The sequence below is a fragment of the Cibotium barometz genome, chromosome 11 (assembly GCF_041138505.1).
Source record: "Cibotium barometz isolate CiBa-2024 chromosome 11, ASM4113850v1, whole genome shotgun sequence".
Lineage (NCBI taxonomy): Eukaryota > Viridiplantae > Streptophyta > Polypodiopsida > Cyatheales > Cibotiaceae > Cibotium > Cibotium barometz.
The window spans coordinates 4,096,545-4,120,257 of NC_141056.1; the positions used below are offsets into that span (position 1 = coordinate 4,096,545).

At 43.7% G+C, this 23,713-nt stretch overlaps 1 protein-coding gene across 2 annotated transcripts in view; it reads right to left on the minus strand.

The window, feature by feature from the left end:
• The window catches only part of LOC147633668 (uncharacterized), a 59,260-nt gene extending 35,959 nt beyond the window's left edge, over positions 1 to 23,301 (minus strand). For both annotated transcript variants that reach the window (XM_086804640.1, XM_086804639.1), the window contains exons 1-3: positions 23,110 to 23,301; positions 21,540 to 22,978; positions 21,332 to 21,410 (exon numbers count right to left, since the gene is read on the minus strand). In XM_086804640.1, coding sequence (XP_086660766.1) covers positions 21,332 to 21,410; positions 21,540 to 22,927 — 1,467 coding nt within the window. In that variant the 5' untranslated portion in view covers positions 22,928 to 22,978; positions 23,110 to 23,301. The remainder of the gene's footprint in view (positions 1 to 21,331; positions 21,411 to 21,539; positions 22,979 to 23,109) is intronic.
• Positions 23,302 to 23,713: the final 412 nt, after the last annotated feature.

The window sequence follows — 23,713 nt, forward strand, 5'->3', positions numbered from 1 at the left end:
TTTTTTCTTTTCCTTTACTTAAGGGCACTTTGCCTTTAAGTGGGAGGTTGTTGGGGTAAAGGCGTTATGCCCACCCTTATAGTGTGTACAAGCCCATTAGTTATAGTACATAGTACACTTAGTACTTTTAATGTACTAAGTGCACTATGTGTACTAGTGCAATATACATGTGTGATAGGGGAGTCACACACTCATGCCTCATGAGTTGACTTATCCCCACAACTCTCTCTCTCTCTCTCTCCCTTGCTTCTCTGTGTATGTCTCCCATGAATGAACTCTAAACCCTAATTCTGTTTTCTCCCCATCACCGCCGCCGGCAGCGCGACAACATGAGGTGCCATCAGCAGCCCGCATATGTCTCTTAAGTGACAAAATCAAATGGAGGGGCGTTTTGCCTCTTATACCCCTCTCGCCAGGTGATAAAACGTCATGTGGGATAATAGCACGCTACGTGGCAGCTTGTGGCGAGCCACGAGAGAAGGAGAAGAAGAAGAAGAAGAAGAAAGAAGAGGAGAGAAAAGAAAGAGAAGAGGAGAAGAAGAAGAAAAGAGAGAAGAAGAAGAAGAAGAAGAAAGAAGAGGAGAGAAAAGAAAGAGAAGAGGAGAAGAAGAAAAGAGAGAAGAAGAAGAAGAAGAAGAAAGAAGAGGGGAGAGAAAAGAAAGAGAAGAAAGAGAAAGAAGAGAAAGAAGAAGAAGAAAAGAGAGAAGAAGAAGAAGAAGAAGAAGAGGGAAGAAGAAAGAAGAGGAGACAGAAGAAAGAGAAAGAAGAAGGAGAAGAAGAAGAAGAAAAATAACAAGAGAGACAAGAAGGAAAAGAAGAAGAAAAAGAGAGAGAAAGAAGGAACTATTTTAACGATTAGTGCTGTACTTTCATCGTTTAAACGTTGACTCTAGATGTGTTGATAAATATGTGGATAACTCTAGTGGCGTCATGACGAGATCAATTCAAGCGTTATTGTCAATCGATTACGATCATTATTATACGCTTTTGACCAATCATTCGATTCCATGCTTTTAGTTATTTTCTTAGCTCCGTAGAGACTCGTGATTAGGGTAGACTTTCAAATTATACACCTAACCCGGACTAACATTATTCTAGGCTGTGTGATTATTACTTAAGCAGTTTATGTCGTAATCATGAAAACAATAGTCTTGAGTTTATGCATAAGTGTAGTCATGTTGTTATGTGTGGTGTAAGCATGATGTGCAGGTTATACCATTGATCTCTACCATGGAGCTTCCAACAATTTTCATCTCGACTTACACACGATAAGTCCTCATCTTTACTGAATAATTATGTTTTCAGTTATTCACAAATTGTTTTAAATTCTCTATTTCTCTTAACCTTTTCATTTTGTAGCCAACAATACATCAAGATAAGACTCTCTTACTTTTGGATTTTATTTTTACGTCATCAAGTTTTATTTAATATTTGTTATGTCACTTATGATCGGTGATGATGAAGAACAAGACTACCACGACGACTACTCCGACTCTTAGGGAAACGTATTCATTTGATTATCTCTACAACAAATTTTATTGAAGACTTTTGCAAATTTCAAGGAGAGTTCTTATGCATCAAAAGTAGAACTTCTTTGAGGAACTCGCCCTTTCATCTTGAACTATACTTTATAAATTTTTCGCTATGAATTAATCTTGTGGTATGGGACACAAGATTAATCCTGTGTGAAGTATTCCAATGCATACTTATCTCTAGATTTATGTGGGATAATTTCTGGTTGTATGGGACACTAGAATTTATTACACATAGAAGGCCTTGATACAATGTCTCTTCTACATGTCTATGATGAATACTTAGTGATATTTATCTGTGACGCATAACTTATCACAAATTGAGTGTTGGTTATGAGTGAATCCAATCAACTGTGACATGTGTGACGCATGTAAGAAATGTGTGAGCTTGATTGTGAGTGAATCCAATCAACTCTTCTAAATTAATTCTTGATAAGGGTAACCCACTGTGGTATAAGAATCGAGAGTGAATTTGATTCTTTAGAGGGTGACCCTAGTTAGTTGTGAGTGAGTCCAACCAACTGTGAGACGTGTGGTATACTCTGTGAATTTGATTCTTTAGAGGGTGACCCTAGTTAGTTGTGAGTGAATCCAACCAACTGTGAGACGTGTGGTATACTCTGTGAATACGTGTGACGCATATGAAAACATTGTGTGTGAATCCAATGTAGGAGTTTGATTGTGAGTCAATCCGATCAACTCTAAGACATGTGTAATGCATGTAAAGATTATGGGAGTTTGATTGTGAGTAAATCCGATCAACTCTAAGACACGTGTGACACGTGCAAAGGTTTTGGAGTTTGATTGTGAGTGAATTCGATCAACTCTAAGGCACGTGCGACGCGTGTGAGGACATTGAGAGTGAATCCAATTAATTATTATGAGTGAATCCAATGTGAGAGTGAATCCACTTAAATATGTAATGACATTGTGAGTGAATCCAATGTGGGAACGATTAATGTATTTGATCACTCGTGTGTGCTGATAATTACAACCGAGGACGGCTGTCTCCTAAATCGGGAGGACTGTCATGGGAGTGAGATTTTTGAAATATTTTATTATCCAATATTTGTAAAAAGAAAGCTTGTAGAGCAAGCTCGGACTAAAATAGCCATGTGATCTATTTCTAATGGAATAAAATACTATAAAAATACTCAAGTGAGGATGCTTTTGGCACACACTTGGGGAGGGGGGCAGTTGGGACCCAATCTGGTACAAAGGGAGCAACCAGCCATATGTCCATTCTAGCTTGCACCACAAGGCACTTGTCCTCTCTACTTAACACATAGAGTGGACAACTCACCATATTTCTCTTCCCTCTCTCTCTCTCTAGAGGTGGGCGCCCCCTTCTTTGGCTGTATTTTCTGCACTTTCTCCTTCCCAACTCCATATCCCAGCTTGCTAGTGTGTTTTCCAAGCTTCCAAGAGTGTTTCTAGTTGGTGTTCACTCTCCACACACTCCCAATGATTGAAATTCAGTAGAAGAGCTGTTTTTTTTGCTATAATTTCTAGTCTTTTGCTGAAAACCCTAATTTCAACCTTCCTTTCGCAAGTTGAACCATAGGGGAAGCTTTCCTAGGGTTCCCTTCTGTTAGGAGTCATCTCTTGTTTGTACATTACACACCAGGGCCATTGTTGTGGGTGTGCCTGCCCATTTAGGTGTTTCTCCATTTTTTCCCACTTTCCATGTTATTTTTCCCAGTTTTGCTGGTCGTGGGGGGGATTGTTGAGCTGGCCGACTGATTTGCTCCTAGCCGACTGGGTCTATTACAACCCGACCTGTTTTCATCTGCTGGCCGACTTGGTATGAGCTGGCCGACTGATGTTTTTCCCAGTCGTGAGCATGTTGTCTACTATCGGCCTATTTTGGGCTGGCCGACCAGTAGTCTAGGGTGGTACCCTTGCCCCCACACCTTGTTTTGTATCATTGTACCGGATCTTGTGTATAGAGCAGAGTTTATACAGCTTCTCTCTCTTTCTTCTGCGTTTTGCTCTCTACTACATTTGTCTCATATTTCCACTGTGCATTCCGACATGGTTTCAAAGCCCCAGGTGGCTTGAAGCTTGGAGACACTGGGAGCTTCAAGGTTTGCTAATTTGTGGTGCTGATTGGAGATTGCTTGGGCTGTTCACGACTTGGAGATTGGGTAGAAGGAGGCCATCACCGTTGGACAGCCACCTTGCATATTATTTGCAGCCTCTTCTTCATTTTTTTTCCCACCCACCCTGCCTTCACAAGACCTTGTGAACCCTTGAGATGGCAGACTTGCTTGAGATGGCTAAGCACGTGAAGATCCCTACTCTACCCACATTCCCGGTGGATCGCCAATTGGACAGGACCAACTACGGCATATGGAAGGTAACGATGGAGTTTGTCTTGGAGTGTTATAACTTGACTGATTTCATTGTGGTTGGTATTCCACGGCCGGAGTTGGAGAACCGGGGGCTTTTACCCTCTACTCAGAAAGAACGGGAGGCTCAGGCACAGCTGTGGGATCGTGTCAATGCCCGTGTGCGTTCTTTCATCTTCCTTAATTGCACACCACAAGTGATTAATCATGTCAAACATATGATGCCGGCCAGAGGTATTTGGTAGCATTTGGCTTCTTTGTATAACAGGGTATCACCCATGAAGCGAATCTCCTTGGAAGTGCAGATGTGGATGATGAATCCTACAAAGTCTTCGACAATGCACGAGCACATCAACAAGTTACAGGCTCTTCAGCAGGAGGTTCTTCAGGCCGAGAAGGAGATATCTTCAGAGGACATGGCCATCACTTTGCTATCTCATCTGACCTCTCAGTACTCAGCTTTCTATTCTTCTTTAATCACCAGTGGGAGGTTCAGCACCATCACATGGGAGGAGCTTGTGCCTATGGTCTTGGACCAAGAAGAGCATTTTACGAACCCTCCCCAGGGCGGAGGTTCTGAGGCCTGGACTGGCCAAGGGCAAAGGGCCTTCATTGGAGAAATCTTCTAAGAAGAGCCCGATTCTGAGCGTGATAATTTGAAGGCCGAGCGGACCTGTAACGATTGTGGCAAGAAAGGCCACTATTGGAGGAAATGTCCTAATAAGTGAAGTACTGAGAAGAATGTTGATTCTTCAGCTTCAGCTACCAAGACTCCAACTTTTGTGCATTTGGAGATTTTGGACACACATGCTTCATCTTCTTCGAGCAGGGTGACAGTTGGTTTCACCGCCAGGGATACTCGAGAGTGGATTCTCGATAGTGGTGCTTCCAGGCACATGACTCCTTCTCGAGAGTTATTTTACAGGATCTTAAACGACAGTTAGGTCGCATTTTCATTGGTGACAATTCCACTATACCGATTCATAGTGAGGGCAGGATGGAGATTATTCCTTATGGTAAAGGGGGGAAGCATTCCTCTCATGTTCTTTACGTCCAGCACTTCGTTTTCATCTATTGTCAGTGCATGAGGTTTGCAAGACTGGCTTTCGGGTGGAGTTTAAGGAGCATTCTGTTGCTCTACGGGCAAAGAAATAGGCCAGGTTGTATGGGAAGGGGGAGTGGAGAATGGTATCTACAAACTCTCTACACTCTCTTCTCTGACAGGCACTCAGATCGGTGACTTGTGGCACTTCCATTTTGGCCACTTGAATGTGGATGCGCTGCGGATCGCTTTCCAAGACCACATGGTGAATGGCTTGCCAGATGTTGGCAGCAGGCAAGGACGATGTAGTTCTTGCATCCGTGGTGAGCAGCACAAGGAATCTTTTCCGAAGCAGGCTACTAGGCGGGCTTCGAAACCTTTGGAGTTGGTACATTGTACACACTGACTTGTGTGGCCCTATGCAGACCCCATCCTTGGGAGGTTCTTTGCACTTTATGCTGCTGCTTGTTGATGATTGCAGCAGATTTACTTTCTTTCCCAAAAGGACCAAGCTTTTGCTCGGTTCAAGGAGTCGCATGTTATGGTGGAGAAGGAGTCTTGATTGCAGGTAAAGACTCTTTGGGCTGACAAAGAAAGAGAGTTCTCTTCTAATGCATTTTGTGCGGTTTTGTGCGGAACATGACATCAAGCGAGAGCTGGCCAATACAGGTTCACCTTCGGAGAATGGAGTGGTTGAGCGAAAGAACTGGACTGTGGTGGAGATGGCGAGGATGATGTTGGAGCATCGTGATCTTCCTTGTCCACTTTGGGGAGAGGCTATGGCTACGGCTGTCCATATCCTCAATCAATCTTCGACGACTTCAGTACCAAAGATGACTCCATTTAAGACTTATTTTGGCAAGAAACCAAATGTCTCCCATTTCTGTGTGTTTGGGAGTGATGCCTGTGTTCACATTCCAAAGTAGCAGAGGGGGATGCTTGACTCGAAGTCCCAGAAGCTTGTATTTATGGGATATAACTCTCTTTCCAAAGGCTACAGGTTGTATGACCCGAAGCGGAACGAGGTTGTTGTCAACAGAGATGTTGTCTTTAATGAGCATGTTCCAGCTTCCATTGTTGATGAGCCGCTGCTTCTTGGAGCACCAAATGAGTCTGAGGATGATTCCCAATCTATTGTTCCAGCTAGCCAGCCTCAGTCAGTTGTAGAGGTCGAGCCCAAGGCTGGAGATGAGCCCTAGCAACAACAGGAGGCTCCACGCTTTGTTAGAGTACCAAAGTGGTTGTTAGACACCCTTCGGGAGTCAGGTGTTACGGAGCTCCCCTCTGAGTGGACCACAGAGGACAGACCTCGAAGATCACACAAAGTTCGTGACAAAAGTCATTCAGCGGAGCTGTTACAGGTAAACTATGCTTTGATGTCTCGTATCATTCGGGACAAAGAGCCCACTTCCGTGAACTTTGAAGGAAGCTCTTTCTCAGGAGACTTGGAGGAAAGCCATGCAAGTGGAACTAGATGCCATAGAGAAGAATAAAACTTGGGAGTTGGTTCCGAGGCCGTCAAAACGGTCAGTCATTTGTGTCAAGTGGGTCTTTAAGACCAAGTATACGTCTGATGGGTCGGTGGACAAGCACAAAGCCAAACTTGTGGCTAAGGTTTATGCTCAGCGGCCTGGCATCGACTATGAGAATACATTTGCACCAACAACGAGGATGACCATGATTCGGACCGTTCTTGCCCTTGCCTCTTCTCAGCAGTGGCCCATATATCGATGGATGTAAAATCCGTGTTCCTTAATGGTTACTTGCAGGAGGAGGTGTATGTTGAGCAGCCTCCAAGCTTTGAGGTTCCAGGATCAAAGGGGATGGTTTACAGGTTGCAAAAGGCCTTGTATGGTCTTAAGCAAGCTCCCACGGCTTGGAATCAGAAGATTGATTCCTTCTTTCTATGGACAGGATTTCAGAGATCAATTGCACATCCTAACTTGTATCTCTTTCAGGAACGCAGTTTGGTCACTTGATTATCCTTTATGTGGATCATCTCATCCTCACTGGCGGTCATGTGGAGCACATAGCAATGACAAAGGCTGCCTTGTCAAAGGAGTTTGAGATGACCAACTTAGGCTTAGTCCATTTCTTCTTGGGATTGGAGATTCGGCAGACCCAAAGGGGGTTCTTTGTTTCTCAGCAGTGGTATATTCATGAGTTGCTTGAGGCCTTTGGGATGGAGAACTGCAAGCCTATTACTTCACCAATGGACCCGAACACCAAGCTTACAGTGAATGATCCTTGTGAGCAGGTTAATGCCTCTCTGTATCGAAAGCTCGTTTGTTCATTGATTTGGTTGCTGAACACCAGATTGGATTTGAGCTTTCCTGTGGAGCTGTTGAGCTCATTCATGCAGACGCCTTTGAAGACTCATTGGGACGCAGGATTGCGGATCTTGCAGTATCTGTAGGGTACGAAGGATCTTGGACTCTTCTATGACACTAGAGGGGGAACGATAGAGGGGGAACGACGGATGGAGTCAAACTCCAAGGTGGGAGTGACTCAGATTGGGGAGGAGATCCAGACACAAGGAGATCTACATCAGGCTACGGATTTACCCTTGGCTCAGGAGCTATTTCATGGAGCAACAAGAGGCAGCCAACTATTGCCTTGTCAACTACAAAGGCAGAGTACCGGGCTGCTTGTGGTGCTGCTTGCGAGGCTGTGTGGCTGCGGAGGTTGCTTGGCGAGATTGGGTTTCCACAGAAGGAACCCACGGTCATCCAGTGCGATGACCAGAGTTGTATAGCTATTGCTCGGAACCCGGTCTTCCATGCCCGGACCAAGCACATAGAGATACAATATCACTTTGTTCATGAGAAGATTTTGGCTGGTGACATCTTGCTTGTTTATTGTTCGACGGAGGACAATACGGTGGACCTCTTCACGAAGTCTCTACCTCAGGCTATGCTCCAGCGGCACTCCAGCTCATTGGGGTTGGTTCCACATCCAAGAGCTGAGAGGAGCTGAAAGGAAGTGTTAGCAATCATCTCCTGTCTGTACATTACACACCAGGGCCATTGTTGTGGGTGTGCCCGCCCATTTAGGTGTTTCTCCATTTTTTCCCACTTTCTGTTAGACATCATCTCCTTGTTGTTGGCTTCCTGTTTGGTGTCCTATTTTAGCCTCTAGGACTGACCATGTTAGCTAGAGGGGCTGGTCACCCCTCACTATTTTACCCATATTTTATCCCCATTATATGGAGTCTTGGGCACTTTTTATCTAGTCGTGGAGGATTTTTTCCCTAGTCGTGAGCTGCTCAGCTGCCTACTTCATGGCATGTATATAGCCAGCATACCCTCACTCCTTTCTCATTGCTTAGCATTGTTTGTTGCAGTCCCTCACATACGAGGTCTTCTTCCCCACTTGCTCGGGACATGTATCCTTGGTTGATGATATTGAGAGCAAGTCTATACCTCTTCATCTCTCTCTCTCACACTCTCCTGTGTTTCCATTTTCCCTTCTTCCGCTGTGCATTCTATCATGGTATCAGAGCGCCGGTGATCTACAGTGTTGGATTCTCCATCCTCGGGTGGTTAGATCTGCGTTTTTCAGCAGGTGGACAGATCTGCATTTTTTTTTCTCAGGTTGCTGTTGGTCGTCTGCCACTTCCGAGCTCTTCTTCTCAGCATCCCGCGGTCTTCCTTCATTGGTTTGACCTCTGAGAACCCAATTCACACCTGTTTTCTGCGCTGTTTTCTGGGCAGCAGCACCTAGTGTGCTGCATTTTTTCTACAGGTGGTTTTCTACAGCAGATTTGCAGCAGTTTTCAGCATCTACCCCTTTTTGTAGTGTGAGCTGGCTGTTCTCAGCAAGACAGCAGCAGCATCTTTGCTGCGTTTTTTTCTCCTACAGGTTTGCTGTTTCTGTTTGCTGATCTGAGGACTTCGTGGTACCATATCTCTTCTACTTTTCAAGATTCAGCCCTATCTACTGTCCCAAATACTTCTGCATTTTCAGATTTGCAGCCATAGTTGCTGTGTTTTTTTGAACATATCTTACTGGTAGCTCTACCTTCACCTGGGCTCCTTCCGTTGGACCCGAAGGTACCTCCTCTTCAACGTTTTTCCTCATATGAGGTGTGGAACCTGGTTGGCCTGAATTTTCAGGTTTGTAGCCTCTGGTGCTGCGTTTTCTTCTCTAGTGGACACAGATCACTTGTAGAGGGGGTTTTGTTTGGATTGTGGCTTTGGAGGCAGTTTGGTACTTGAGGAGGATACTGAATTTCTGATTTCAATAAGCGTTTTGCTGATTTTGCAGCATCTATTGTTTTGTTCTTGGCCCTTTTACAGTTACCCGGTTTCTTCATGTTCCTTGCCTTCTGTTGGCGGTGGAGTGATGTTTTTTTGCTGGACAGCAGTGTTAGTTTTCTACACTCAGAACTACTTCACTTGAGGATCAATTTCGGAAGCTGTTTTAACTTTTGTATCTGTGGAGACTTTCTTCTGTGACAGGAGTTTACAGTTTTTTGGAGGAGACTAGTGATCTTTTCAGAGATCCTGAGCAGAGTTTATTTTGTCCGAGCCTGTGTTCTTTGCAGTGTTTGCAAAGAAAAGAGGATGTTTTGCCTGTGAGGTGTGATCCTTTCACATGGATCACTTGTTTGTTGCTAATTCTTGGGATCTTGTTACCATTGCAATTTATATTCCTGCTTCCCTTCCACATTGTGAGGAGTCTACCTTTGCATCTCTTTGTGATGCTTCTGAGGATGCCCCTCCCCCTGCCAGTTCTACATTTGGTTTGCTGCAGTGTGTAGGTTTGTTGTTTTGGAGGATGGACTTTTGGACCTAGTGGGATGCTTTGGATCTATGGTTGCTAACCGTGCCTAGGGCACAATGGTACTTCCAAAGTTTTTTTGGATTTGGATCAGAATCAAGTTGGGCTTGTACCACTCCGACGACATCTTTTTTCAGAGGGGGATGTGGAGTCCTTTCATCTTGCGATGCCCACCTCAGTGGAGTGTGCTTATGTACAGCATTGGGCAACTCATGGTACGGAGTTTGAGCAGATGGAGCCCATCTTTTCTACAGAGTCTTTACATCTTGCGATGCCGACCTTTCCAGAGGATGCTTCTTTTCAACATTTGGCAACTCTTGTTACATAGTTTGAGCAGATAGACTCAGAGGGTTCCAGTGAGGAGCACCCTGCTTCTCCCATGAATGATTATCTACAAGATCTGATTTTGGTTGATTGAGGTTTTTCATACCTTCTCCAAGATGGAAACACGACATACAACTTCAACGAGTGTTCTTACACTTAGGTTTGGAACCATTATTTGGAGCAGCATGTCGCAGCCTACATGGTTGTTTTCTTCCAGAGCAACGGTGTACCTGGTAGCTTGTTCTGTTGCTTTTGTAGCTGAGTTGCTGAGGAGATCGCTTGTGGAGCTTTCCTGGTATATGTTTCTGCAGTCTTTCATCTATGATTGAGAACGGCGTCTCTGGCTTCTTGGAGTTCACCCAGCATCCGCTGCTGAGAGGGGGTGTTAGACATCATCTCCTTTTGTTGGCTTCCTGTTTGGTGTCCTATTTTAGCCTCTAGGGTTGACCATGTTAGCTACAGGGGTTGGTCACCCCTCAACCTACTTGGAGTTTGGATCTAGGCGGCCTGTTTATTTCAGGACAGCAGCCCCTCTTTGGCTGCGTTTTCCTCTCCGGTGGACATTCGCTTTTGCAGAGGGGGATTGTGGTGGTTCGAGCTTTGGTGGCACCCTTGGTACCACCAAGGGTGCCACCAAAGGGTGCCCTGTGGAGGACACTTCTTCTTCTGAGATTGTGCATATTTCTGAGATTGAGCCCAAGCTTTTGTGATGGCTGCTCCGACTTCTCTTCATATGTTCTCTAAGTCTGCAAAGTTGGATGGTTCCAACTACACCTTATGGAAGGTGAAGGTGAAATTGGCCTTGCGTGGCATGGATCTTTGGGATTGACTTGTTACGCCGGCCAATGCCACCCCTTCCACCCTTGCTTCCGATGGTGTGACTCGGGCACATATTGATATTTGGCAAGCGAATGATCGTCGCGTTTTCTCCTTTCTGATGTTGAACTATCACGATTCTGTTTTCTCTCATGTGCGTACAGCAGATGCTGCACATGAAGTTTGGAAGGCTTTTGCAGATCTCTACGAGATTAAGTCTCCGGGTCGGATTTTGGCGTTGGAAAAGCAACTTATGAACTTATCAGTTTCCGCCTTTCCATCTTTATTTGCTTTCATCTCGAAGATGAAAGATCTCCGGGACGAGCTTGCTGTTTGCGGCAACGACATCTCTACAGAGGACATGGCTATTCGGCTTCTCTCCAAGCTTCCAGAGAGGTTTGATGCATATTTTCAGTCTCTTGTTTCTTCTCCTCATCCTGTTCCAGTTACTTGGAGGGAAGTTCTCCCCTCCGTTATGAGATTGAGTCTCGCTTTGAGGAGCGGACTGGCACTTCTGGTGGTCCTGATGGAGCTTTGGCAACGCGAGATAAAGGGAAGAATCAACAAAAGAAAGGGATTCTGCATTATTTTCTTGGCTTTGAGATTTGGCAGACCTCGAAGGACATTTTCTTCTCTCAGCAGAAGTACACACAGGAGATTCTTGACAGATTTCACATGACTGGATGCAGACCAGTATCTTCTCCTATGGATACTAGTGAGAAGCTTTGTCTACTTGATGCTTCTCCAAGGATTGATCAAGGACAGTATCGGGTTCTCGTCGGTTGTTTGGTTTGGTTGACCTACTCCCGATTGGACATATGTTTCGCAGTCAGTTTATTGAGTTCTTTCTCATCCAAACCCCGTCAGCAGCATTGGCGTGTGCTCTCAGAGTTCTTCGGTACATGCGTGGCACTTTGGACTTTGGCATCTTCTATGGCCAAGGATGCACTCTTGTTGGATGGTCTGATTCAGATTGGACTAGAGATCCAGATACTCGGCGTTCGACCACTGGTTGTGTTTTTACACTCGGGTCTGGAGCCATTTCATGGAGCAGTAAAAAGCAGCCTATTGTGGCACTTTCCTCTACAAAGGCGGAGTATCATGCGGTTTGTTATGCTGCATGTGAGGCGATTTGGCTACGGAGATTATTGGAGGAGCTTGGCTGTCCTCCTGCCGGATCTACTCTTCTTTGGTGTGACAATCAGAGTTGCATCGCCATCGCCATCGCCAAAAACCCTGTGTTTCATGCTCGTACGAAACACATTGAGATACAGTATCACTATGTTCGTGAACGGGTTCTTGCTGGAGATTTGCGTTTGGAGTATTGTCCTTCAGCGGAGAATGCTGCACATTTGTTCACCAAGCCAGTTTCTCAGGCTTGCTTAGCTCCTCCTCTTCGGCTTCTCGGAGTTTGTTCAACATCTAGTGCTGAGAGGGGGTGTTAGCACATTCATCCCCAATTTCTGCCCATTTCTGGTGTCCTTTTGGTCCCTTTTGCACTATTTTACAGATTTTTCTAGGATTTTTTCCCAGCCTCTATGGTTTTTTCCCAGTTGGCCAGCTACTGATGTCAAGTCGGCCAGCATTGTAGCTCCAGTCGGCCAGCTCTCCCCACCTATAAATAGGTGGGCTGGCCTCTCACCTTTTCATCTTGTCTTGTATATCTTTTGCTCCCTCACTTATGAGACTACTTGTGTCTCTTGCTTGGGATTGTATTGCTTCAGTATATTCAGCATAGTTGCTCCATATCTCTCTCTCTCTTGCACTCTCTATTCAGCACACTCTAGTGCCCTTTTGCTTCCACTCTGTGCACTCTTTCAAGAAATGCCCATGACACTATGTACTTGATTCTCCCAAGATCAATATACGTTATTTGAGGGAGGGGCCAGCCATTCCGGCTCCTTGTGCATCTCTTGTCAATTCATCAAATTACTTTTGTGTGAAAACAGCTTTTTGTCCAGCCCTAAAAAGGAAATTTTTTGGGTTTTTTGGTTTTATTTGGGATTTTATGTGTCTTTGATGCTGGCCAACAGGCTTTAGGCTGGCCGACCAACAGTCCCACGTAGTATATATAGCTTTGTCTCATCGTTCATCATTGGGTACCACTTCTTGACCATATCCGGTACCATCTGCTGCTACTACCGGGCTCTACACCACATCGCTTTATCATCATCGCCTGACGCTACAGCACCTCACCGTTTTATCATCTCGCCACACCTTGGGACAGCAACCCACTCTCTACTACAGGCCACACTATGGAATAGCAGCCCTCTCTGCTACATTCAGTACATCAGCGTTACATATCTGTTCATGGGACAACAGCCCTCTCTGCTACATAGATTACATTAGCACATCATCAGCGTTTACATCAGCATATCATCAAAAAATTTATATCAGCACATCATCAGTGTTTATATCAGCATATCATCAACGTTTTACATCAGCATATCATCAACGTTTTACCACAGCTTATGGGACAACAGCCCTCTTTGCTACAGTAGAGCATATCAGCGTTTTATGTCTTGCTACATCACACCATCGGGACGGCAGCCCACTCTCTACTTATCTTCACCATCGACACCCTTCAGGTACATAGCACCTTTGTCACCAAAGCTTACACCACTCGGGACGGTAGCCCTCTCTGCTCTTCACCCTTCACGTACGCAGCACCCTTGTCACCAGAGCCTACACCCTTCAAGTACGTAGCACCCTTGTCACCAGAGCTTGCACCACTACACCACTTGGGACGGCAGCCCTCTCTACTCCACTACCACCTCAAGTACCGCAACACCCTTGTCACTAGAGCCTGCATCACCTCATCTTCCGCTACCACTACCACCTCGGAGTGCCTCTGCATCCACCAACGGGAGCCTTCAACACCGACCACCTCTTGGACTGCTTTGCCTCACATCGACGCAAGCCTTCGTCACCGACCGTGCTTCAGCTCCGACATCATCTCTGCTTCTACACTGGTCTTTCTACTCAGAGTCACCTCACATCAGAGGGCTCTTGTACATATGTTCACTCACCATTATATATAGACTCACTCACATATTTCATGCTATGTTGTTTTGCTTTGATCTCTTGTACATCTGGTTCTATACATTAGATCTTGGTGTATTTCAGTGTATTGATTAGCATTGTGTTCAACAAAGTTACACATGCACACTAGCAGGGGGTCAGGCTAGAGACCAGACATGGGGCGCCTAGTGGGGAGATATCACTAACGTGTAAGTGGAGGCATAGGTATACGTAATTGTTGGGATCAAGGTATTGCTTGTGTGTGTGTGTGTGTGTGTGTGTGTGAACCACCTCCTAGGGAGTGGTAGTCTTGCCTATGTGAACCACCTCTTAGAGAGGTATCAAATAATATCTACATATTTGTGTGCGCCTGGGGAAACCTTTGTAAACCTATAAGGTGCATGTATTTCATTGAAGAAATTAATCAATTCACATCATTGAGTCGTGTACTTCACTCTCTATAGCATGTCTTCTCTTTGTCTATCCTTTTGAACACACACTCCTATGCCATGAAGATCTTTCAACCTCCATGGCTAAGCATTGTACCTATAGCTCTACCATGAAAACTAACATGGTTTCAAAACAGGACCTTCGCCTGGCCCGTAGCCACTACTCTCTTCAATTGCCTGGTACGCATCTACTACGTGCACTGCTCCACATCGACTTACTGCTATAGCCTGCCGACGTGTGTTATCAACTGTCAACACCACAGTGCTGCTTCTCTGTTCGTTGCCACCTCTAATCTTCCCGCCACAACTGCTCGTGTGCGGCACCAACTGTCGACAGCTCAACACTGCTTCTGTGTTCATTGCCGCCTCTGAGCTGCCCACCACAACTACCCAACTTGCTGTACATACACCTCAGCACCGCCTTGCTACTGTGCGCTGCCCAGTTGTCAACGCTGCCGCCTCATTGCCAAGCTACTGTGTGCAGCCTAGCTGACAACGTTGCAACCAACATCGCCAAGCGTTGCCCGCCTACTTAGCCATCAACAGCCTACTGCTCGCCTGCACCATTCTCTCATTGACCAGCAGCTGAATCATCAACAAAAAAGAGTGAGCCTCCATGATAAAATCAACCAACGGACAGAAGGTATTCATCAAAGAAAATTAGGGGCTTTCCAAAAATTATGTAAATCTTGCTTAATTAAAGCATTAATCTTAAATCCCCCCATCATTTTTCAAAATTGAGGGCATATATGTCACATGCACTCTACACTGTAGTGCATGGTGACAAGATGGCTCATCATCATCATTGCAACATGTACATTATTAGTACCTTTTAGGATGATAATTATCGTATGCCATGACCCCATTGTAATCCTCAGTCCAGGATAAGTCAGGCTGCAAGCACCAGCTACGTAAGTCATTCTCAGCCTTAGACAGAGCCCCTTAACCCACTTGAAGAGATGCATTGATGCATGTAGAGTCAGTAGAAGCCTAGTTTGACGTGTGCATTTATGCATAGCATTCATTCCATATGCATATAGGCCATCTAGACCATTGTAGAATCCTTCACATATCATCTAGTATTTATTAGAATTTATCTGGCATTTTTCCCATAATTTCCAGCATGTAATATCATTTATTTATCATGCATCAGTCGTGGAGAATAAAATAGCTATAGTCGGCCAGCCCTTCAGCCAACCGACTAGCACCTAGCACTCATATAAATAGCCCAGCATATCATCCATTATTCATTCATATCATAATTCAGTAATCAAGCCTCAAGCGTTGGAGCCTTCAGCCTAAGGAGCATCAACAATTGAATATTCAGCATCTAGAGCGTCACACAAATGCTCACACCGTCTCTGTATCCTGAGTTTCGTGAGTTTAGCAATCCACTTTAATACTTCAAACTTTAAAGAGATGAGAGAGAGAGAAATATGAGAACTGTACACCAGATTGGGTCCCGAATTACCCACTAAAGGGCTCCCATTAACAAGTTTATGAATGGTCGATCTGGACCCCCCTATCTTATCCTAATTGGAATTGTATTATAGAAATGCAATTGGTACCAAAACCAGTTTTTGGTGTGTGCACGGCGTCGCAAGCTTTCTATAGAGTCAATTGGTTTGTCAATCTGATATTCCTATCAAAAGTTATGTCATTTCAGATAAACAGCACTTAAAACAGGAAAACAAGCAACGTGCAACTCGTGCGGTAAATTCTGAGTATTTGCTCAGCTTTATCAAAGTTCAGAGTTGAAAGTTATGGTGTTTCTCGTGTAACAAACTTTTGCTCATTTTTTGTGTACTACACGCTTTTCATGTTTTAATCCAAAAATAGCCAATTTTTGGACTCGTCAACGTCTCAAAATAGCAGTGCTCCAACTATTTTTGGAGTTACTCTCTTATTGCATATCACGTTTCGTTTATTTTCAGGTACTACTTTTCATCACCACTTGCTTTTGTAACTCGTAAATCACATTCTATATTTGACGAGTTCATTACCGCTTGCTTTTCGTACACGTATCTCATATAACTTTCAGGGTCCTCCTTTGTTATGTTCTCGTTTCATGGTCTGCAAATTCTCTGATCTCGTTCTATACATATTCTCGCAATCCGAGATGGCAGCTTCTATTCTCGTTAATGGTTTTCCATCTGGTCAACGATCTGTTCCCCTGTTTCAAGGCCAAGGATTTCCTAGATGGAAGGCCAAGATGATGTTGATACTTGAAGGTGACGATCTTTCTGATATTGTTTTGGGCAATCTTGTATGTCCGTCTCAACCTGTTGATGCAGAACAGAATAACGCTCTTATTACTGTTGGTCCTATTTTTAAGCAATGGCAAACTGATTACTTGAATTGGATCCGTCGTAATAAAGCTGCTCATCGGTATATCTTATCTGCCCTTCATGATTCTCTTATGCTAGATGTATTCAATCTTCCTACTTCTCATGATATATGACAGTATCTTCTTACTACTTTTGAGAAGAAATCTGTTACATAAATTCTTTATCTTCATAATCTCCTGAACAATTTACAATACAAAATCGGTACTCTTATGTGACTTCGCATATTGAATCCTTCAAAGACATCATCAATCAACTTGCTGCTGCTGGTGGTCCTATTGCACGAAATCAGTTGGTTACACATCTTCTTCATACGATCAAGGATCCTTCATATGATAATATTGTCACTATTCTGTCTAACAAGGATGGCATTGATTTTGACACTGCTTGTATTTCTCTCACTGAATATTCTCAACGACATGAACGTCGTACAGAGAATTCTGACAGTGTTTCAAATACACAAGAAGCTACAGATTCCAAAACAGCTTGTATTGCTCATAAGCGTTCCTTTTCGCGTTTTACTCGTAGTGGTCGCTCTTATCAAGGTGGCAATTCTTCTGGACTTTCCTATCCCAATAATAATTGTTCCTATTGTGATAAGAATAGCCATATTGTCTCTGATTGTTGTGCACGTTAATATGATAAGGAACATGGCATTACCACTACGCAACCTCGTTCAAATTCCTCCAAAAATCGTACTTCTTGTGACTATTGTGGTCGTATAGATCATCCATCTCATCGTTGTTTCAAAAGGCGATATGATCAAGATCGCAATCGCACATATGCTGCTCAACATACAAGTAGTGAGTGATGAACATAATCATCAAGAAGTAAATTGTGTTCATCATGATATTTCTCCTGGAAGAGTACTTATTATTCGAGATGGTTCTCTTTTTATTGTTGATTCTGGTGCTACTCGTAATATGACTTACCAATCTCAATGGCTTCATAATTATCATGCTCTTCCAATTAAGAAATTGGTGTATCTTGCTGATGACACTACTTGTAAAGTCATGGGTGTTGGTAATCTATATCTTGACACCCTTTCCTCTACCAGAATATTGCGAGAAGTTTTGCATGTTCCAGATCTTCAAAGGAATCTTCTTTCTGTTGCCCGGCTTGTTGATCTTGGTCTTAACAAAATGGCATTACAGAGCGTAAGAATCGAACCATTCTTAATGCTATCAGATGTATGCTTATTCATTCCAGATTATCTATAAGCTTTTGGGCTAAAGCAATTCATACAGCAGTCTTTGTTCAAAATCATCTTCCCACAACTGCACCTGCTGGTAAGATTTCCATTACAATTTAGAGAAAGAAAACTCCTTCTGTATCACATTTTCGCACCTTTGAATACATTGCTTATATTCATGTACCAAGAGATACGCGACAAAAGTTGGATCTTCTTGGTTTGAAAGTTATATTTATTGGATATTCTGATAATTCTAAGGGATACAAATTTTATGATCCTACTTCTCAGAAAGTCATCATCAGTCGTGATGCTCTATTCGATGAACGTTCGATGGGAGATACATGGCCTAGTAAGGATTCTGATGATACACAATCCTTACTTACTGCTTTCCTTTTCTATTTGATAATCATTGTATCTCTCAAGATGTTGTGCATCCTTCTTCTCCTATGAAGGATTATGAAGACCCTGCGAAGGATTCTAGTGATAATCTTGATATATACATTGATCTTCCCATTGATATTGAACATGGTTCAAATCATGTCTATGATGACAGTTTTGATGATACTATGAATATTCATGAAGATCCGGCAACTTATACAGAAGCTATCTCTTCTCCACAAAAGGATCACTAGCAAGAGGCTATGTAAGCCGAATATGATTCTTTGATTTCCAAAGGTACATGGATTCTTACTGACTTGCCTCTTGATCGTATTCCTATCAAGTGCAAATGGGTATATAAAACAAAGACAAAGGCTGATGGATCTTTTGATAAGTTCAAAGCTCATTTGGTTGCAAAAGGATACTCAAGGGTTGCAAGTGTTAATTATCATGATATATTTTTTCCTGTTATTCGCATGACTAGCATATGTGTCCTTTTGGCATTTGCTACTCATTTTGATTTGGAGATTCATCAAATGGATGTGAAAACTGCTTTTCTTAACGGTGATCTCAAAGAAGAGATTTATATGGAACAACCAGAAGGATTTTCAATTCCTGGCAAGGAACATCTTGTGTGCCGTCTTCATCGCGCTCTTTATGATTTGAAGCAGGCATCACGTTCTTGCTATATCGAAATTGATCTCTTCCTCACATCGAACGGATTTATCTCTTGTTTCTCTGATCCTAATATATATATCAAGTGCGAAGGTATTCTATTTGTTTTTCTTGCTCTATACGTCGATGATACCATACTTGTTTCCAATAATCTTGACTTCATGCAACTCATAAAGAAGATTTCATAGGCTTTTGAGATGGTGGATCTTGGTGAGATTCACTCTTGTCTTGGTATTCAAGTTCAGCGCTATCGCCAGAAAAGTATCTTGTTTCTTCGTCAATCAAAATTCATTGACGATATTATTGAAAAGTTTAGTCTCGTCAATGCTCATTCTGCAAATACTCCATGTCTTGTAAGCTCCACCAAGTATACAGCTACGACTCATGATGAAGCATTAGCCCCACATCAACCTTATGCTAATCTCATTGGCTGTTTACAATTTGTTGGCTTAAACACCAGACCTGATATTCTCTTTGCGGTTAATTTCTTGAAGCAACATCTTGCTTCTCCTTCTGTTGGGCATTGGACTGCAGCCAAACGTGTTCTTAAATATTTGAAAGGCACTAAAGACTTTGGACTCATCTATCGCCACCAACAAGAATCCTCTCCCTCGGATTCTTTATGTCTTCTTGGTTATTCAGATACTGACTGGGCAAGTTCTCACTCATCTATGCGATCTACAAGTGAAAATTATTTCTTTATTAATGGTTGCTTAATTTCTTGGGCTAGCAAGAAACTGCGTTGTGTTGCAGTCTCTACAACCGAATCTGAGTATGTAGCTACATCTTTAGCAGCTCATGAATTGGTATGGCTTCGTCAATTACTACATCCATCATCATCAAGTACTCCACTTAGATGTGACAATCAAAGTGCCATTAGTCTTGCCAAGGATTATGTTCAACATAGCAAATCCAAGCATATTGCTATTCATTATCATTATGTTCGACATGAAGTGAAGAAAGGATCAATAATGATTGAGCATTGCCCCACAGATCAGATGATTGCAGATATATTCACCAAAGGACTGAGTGAAGCTCGATTCACATAATTACGTGGAGAACTTGGAGTTATTGCAGCTTCATGCTTTGGAGATTAATACTTTTCACACTCACACCCTGAATAATTAAACTTGTACAAAATGTATTTTTTGTATCCTTATAGATACTTTTTCACATTACGCACATTGATCTTTTGTATATAATATATATGTATAGGGACTCGGGTTTTTCCCTTGTACTCCCCAAGGGTTTTTTCACTCGCAGCTAGAGACCTTTGTTTGAGTGGGGGTGTTGGAGCTATATATATCACACCCTAACTTGACCTAGATCTCACCTATATATACAAACTCATAATCAATATGAACTAGTCTTTTGGGAGCGTATATGGTGTAACTCTCTTCCTCCTCTCTTTGAGTCACTCTATCTCTATCTCTTCGTGTTCATGTATTTGGAGCTATATATATCACACCCAGATCTCACCTATATATACAAACTCATAATCAATATGAACTAGTCTTTTGGGAGCGTATATGGTGTAACTCTCTTCCTCCTCTCTCTCTCAGTCACTTTGTCCCTATCTCTTCGTGTTCGTGTATTTCCAACACCCTTGACAAGACTACCCATGATCCGCTACATCCATGACAAAAATAAGCCTCTTGGTCCACGTCCAAACCACAATGAGTCAATAATAACCCAAGACTCGCTTATATAGTGTTTATTGCTGCTATAAATATCAGTCCAGTCATAAATAGCCAATAACCTTGGTTTTATTAATATTGAACCTTAACCTCCTATACAAGACTGCTTTCCCTAATCCCAGGGCTCCCCTAACCCTGTTGGATTAGTCCCTAACCCCAAGGGTTAGTGCTAGGTACATAACATTCCTCCCCACTTAGGACATTTCCACTCTTCGACACAGTCCTCTCAAAGAATCATCTGAGTCAACACAAAAACTAGGCAAAAGATTCACCCACCCCAAAACTGGACAAAAGATTCACCCCCCAATCCTAGCAACCCCATCCTCTGCTGAACTATCACTTGGATACACATGCCGCCTATAGTATATACCATGTTGGCATGCAGAGACATCTAAAGCTGTGGGAAAACATCTTGCTATTACTCATTGGCCAAGTGCTTATTCCACTCATCTTTCTAGAGAGAGCTTGAATAAGCGATTAGCAGCAGTCAAAATGGCCAATTAGTAACCTGAGGACACGTATTTCACTGGGTTTAAGGCAGCATGCACAAAGAAATCTAGCAACAGAGGATCTCCGATGCGCTTTTAGACTAGTTTGACCAGCCAATATTTCTCTCGCATCAGCGGAGTATGGCTGTGAACAAACATACTGAAAACAACGGTCCATCAACCACGTAAAAGCACCCTCTCATTCCAAAAGAAAAAGGGCAAAAAATGAAGGATAATACCTGCTCAATTCCACCACGTGCAGTAACTTCACAATACATAGCATGAAGGTCCATATCTACACCTCCTAGTTTTGGAGTCCTGTAAAATTGAAATTCAATGATAGCAATTCATCAAGAAATTGAAAGTTGGTGCTATTTACCAGAAAAAAAATTGCAATGCTGTACAATGCAGAAACAGTGCAGTTTGGATGTGTTGACGACCACTCACATCAACCGCATCCCAAGAGCTGCTAGAAAGTTATCCAGGGTGGCCATAAACAGTTCCTTGTCCTGAATCACAGCTTCATGTGCAGCAAAGGCTGGTGGGTACTGCTGCTCAATCTTCTGGAGCTCAGAAGCTGGGATGAGCTGAAGGTGCAGGCTTTCAGTCTGCTCTGGAGGTGCAGAACTATGGGGAGACAACATCTGAATGTCTCCGTGTCCAAGCTCCATTGGTTGTGTTAGAGGGCCTTCAACTGTCTGGCTATGATCGGTGTTGTTTGCCACATGGATAGCTTCCGCTTCCTGAACATCCCTTTGGTTGGTGTTGCGTGCTCCTTGAGTGATTTCAAAAGCCTGTGCATGGCTATGGTTGAAGTCACTTGCCCAATGGGTAGCTTCCAAATTCTGAACATGGCTATGGTCGGTGTTGCTTATTGCATGTGTAGCATGCAAAGTCTGTCTATGGCTATGGTCGGTGTTGCCTGCTGCATGTGAGGCATCAAAGCTCAGGCTATGGTGGGTATTGCTTGCTGCATGTGTGGCATCCAAGGCCTGGTTATGGTGGGTGTTACTTGCTGCATGTGTAGCTTCCAGAATTTGGCTAAGGTGGGTGTTTCTAGTTGTGTGTGTAGCTTCAAATGACCGGCTATGGTTGATTTTGCTTGCTGTATGGGTTTCTTCCAGGGTCGGGCTATGGCCATTATGGGCGTTATGGTGGACAACATTAGCTGCCTGGCTATGACTGTGATGGGCATCGCTTGCTACCAAGCCCTGGATATGGCCATGGTGGATATTGTTTTCTGCCTGGGGCTGGCCGTTGCTTGCTGCATGTGTTGCCTCCGTGGTCTGTTTATGGTGTGTGCTGATGGCTACATATGCCTTTATGGTCCGGTCAGAGTGGGTGTTGACAGCTACATACGCCTCCATGGTCTGGCCATGGTGAGTGTTATTATCGATGGGTGCATGAGTAGCTTCCAAGGACTGGCTATGGCTATTGAAGGAGTTTCTAGCGGCAGATGTATTTTCCAAGGTCTGGCTATGATTGGCGATGCCTGCTGCATGTGTGGTGTCCAAGGTCTGGGTGACGCTTGTTGAATGCTCTTCATGCGAAATGGGGTTGTCAAGACCAAATGGGCGAGAACCAGTTAATTCATGAAGGTGACCATAATGCTCCGGAGGCTGATGATCCTCCTGATGGGGCAGTGTGGGAGTGCCAGCTTGTAAACCCAAGCTTAAAGAGCGAGATGGCTCGAGGTGTGTAGAGGCAGGGGCTGCATCTGGAGGCCTCTTCAGGTCTTGCTGTTGATGAACGGGGACAAATCCAAGCTTATCGTGTTGTGGGTTTTGCCCACCATCATCTGCAGACTGCCTATGCTGCTTGGCATCATCGTACATGGCGCCCTGCTGCACGAAGGGGGAAAGCCAAAAGCCAAAAAGGGCCAAATCCTGCACAATGGCGCAGCCGGACGCAGACCAATTAGGTCTCCAATGGGAGCTAAAACAGCAGAACCCGAGATGCGGTAAAGAACCAAGTCGCAAGAAAGGAAACCCACATCAAAACAGCCGTGGGAAGGTACCTGAAGGACAATTGAAGCAACAAATAGCTTGAAAGCCTGCCTGGCTATGGCGGACGGAGCTCGTCCAATCGCCGAGTAGAGGTTTTGTCCGAGAACAACTTTCTACTCTCCCGTGTTCTTCTCCCACTTACTAGGACCTCGCTCTCTCCCATCCAACGGTGGTTCTTCTCGCCTCCCACCCACATCCATCTTAGGACGAGAAATCATTTTTCCTCTATTTTTATTTACCTTTCAATTTTCTTTCCTCTTTTAGCCTGTCGTATTCTTGCCTTCACTTCCCTCCATGTAGTGGACTGGCCCACTCACATTCAAAATTTTGAAACTTGCTTTTTACATCTTTCTAGGTAACATTGTGCCTTAATTTCTCTTTTTTTTTTAAGAGGTTCGTTACACACCTTATGGTGTGGGAGGGAGAGGTGGTAAGTTAATCAATCTCACTCTCGTATAGTATAGTAACGCTCGAAGTATAGTATAGTAACGCTCGAACACTTCATCGCTTTGACAAGGTATACATATTGAGAAAACTCGTCAAGGTGCATTAATTAACCTCTCCGTGTCTACATGCATTGATTAAAACAAAACTTTTTAAAGGTTTTTAATAACT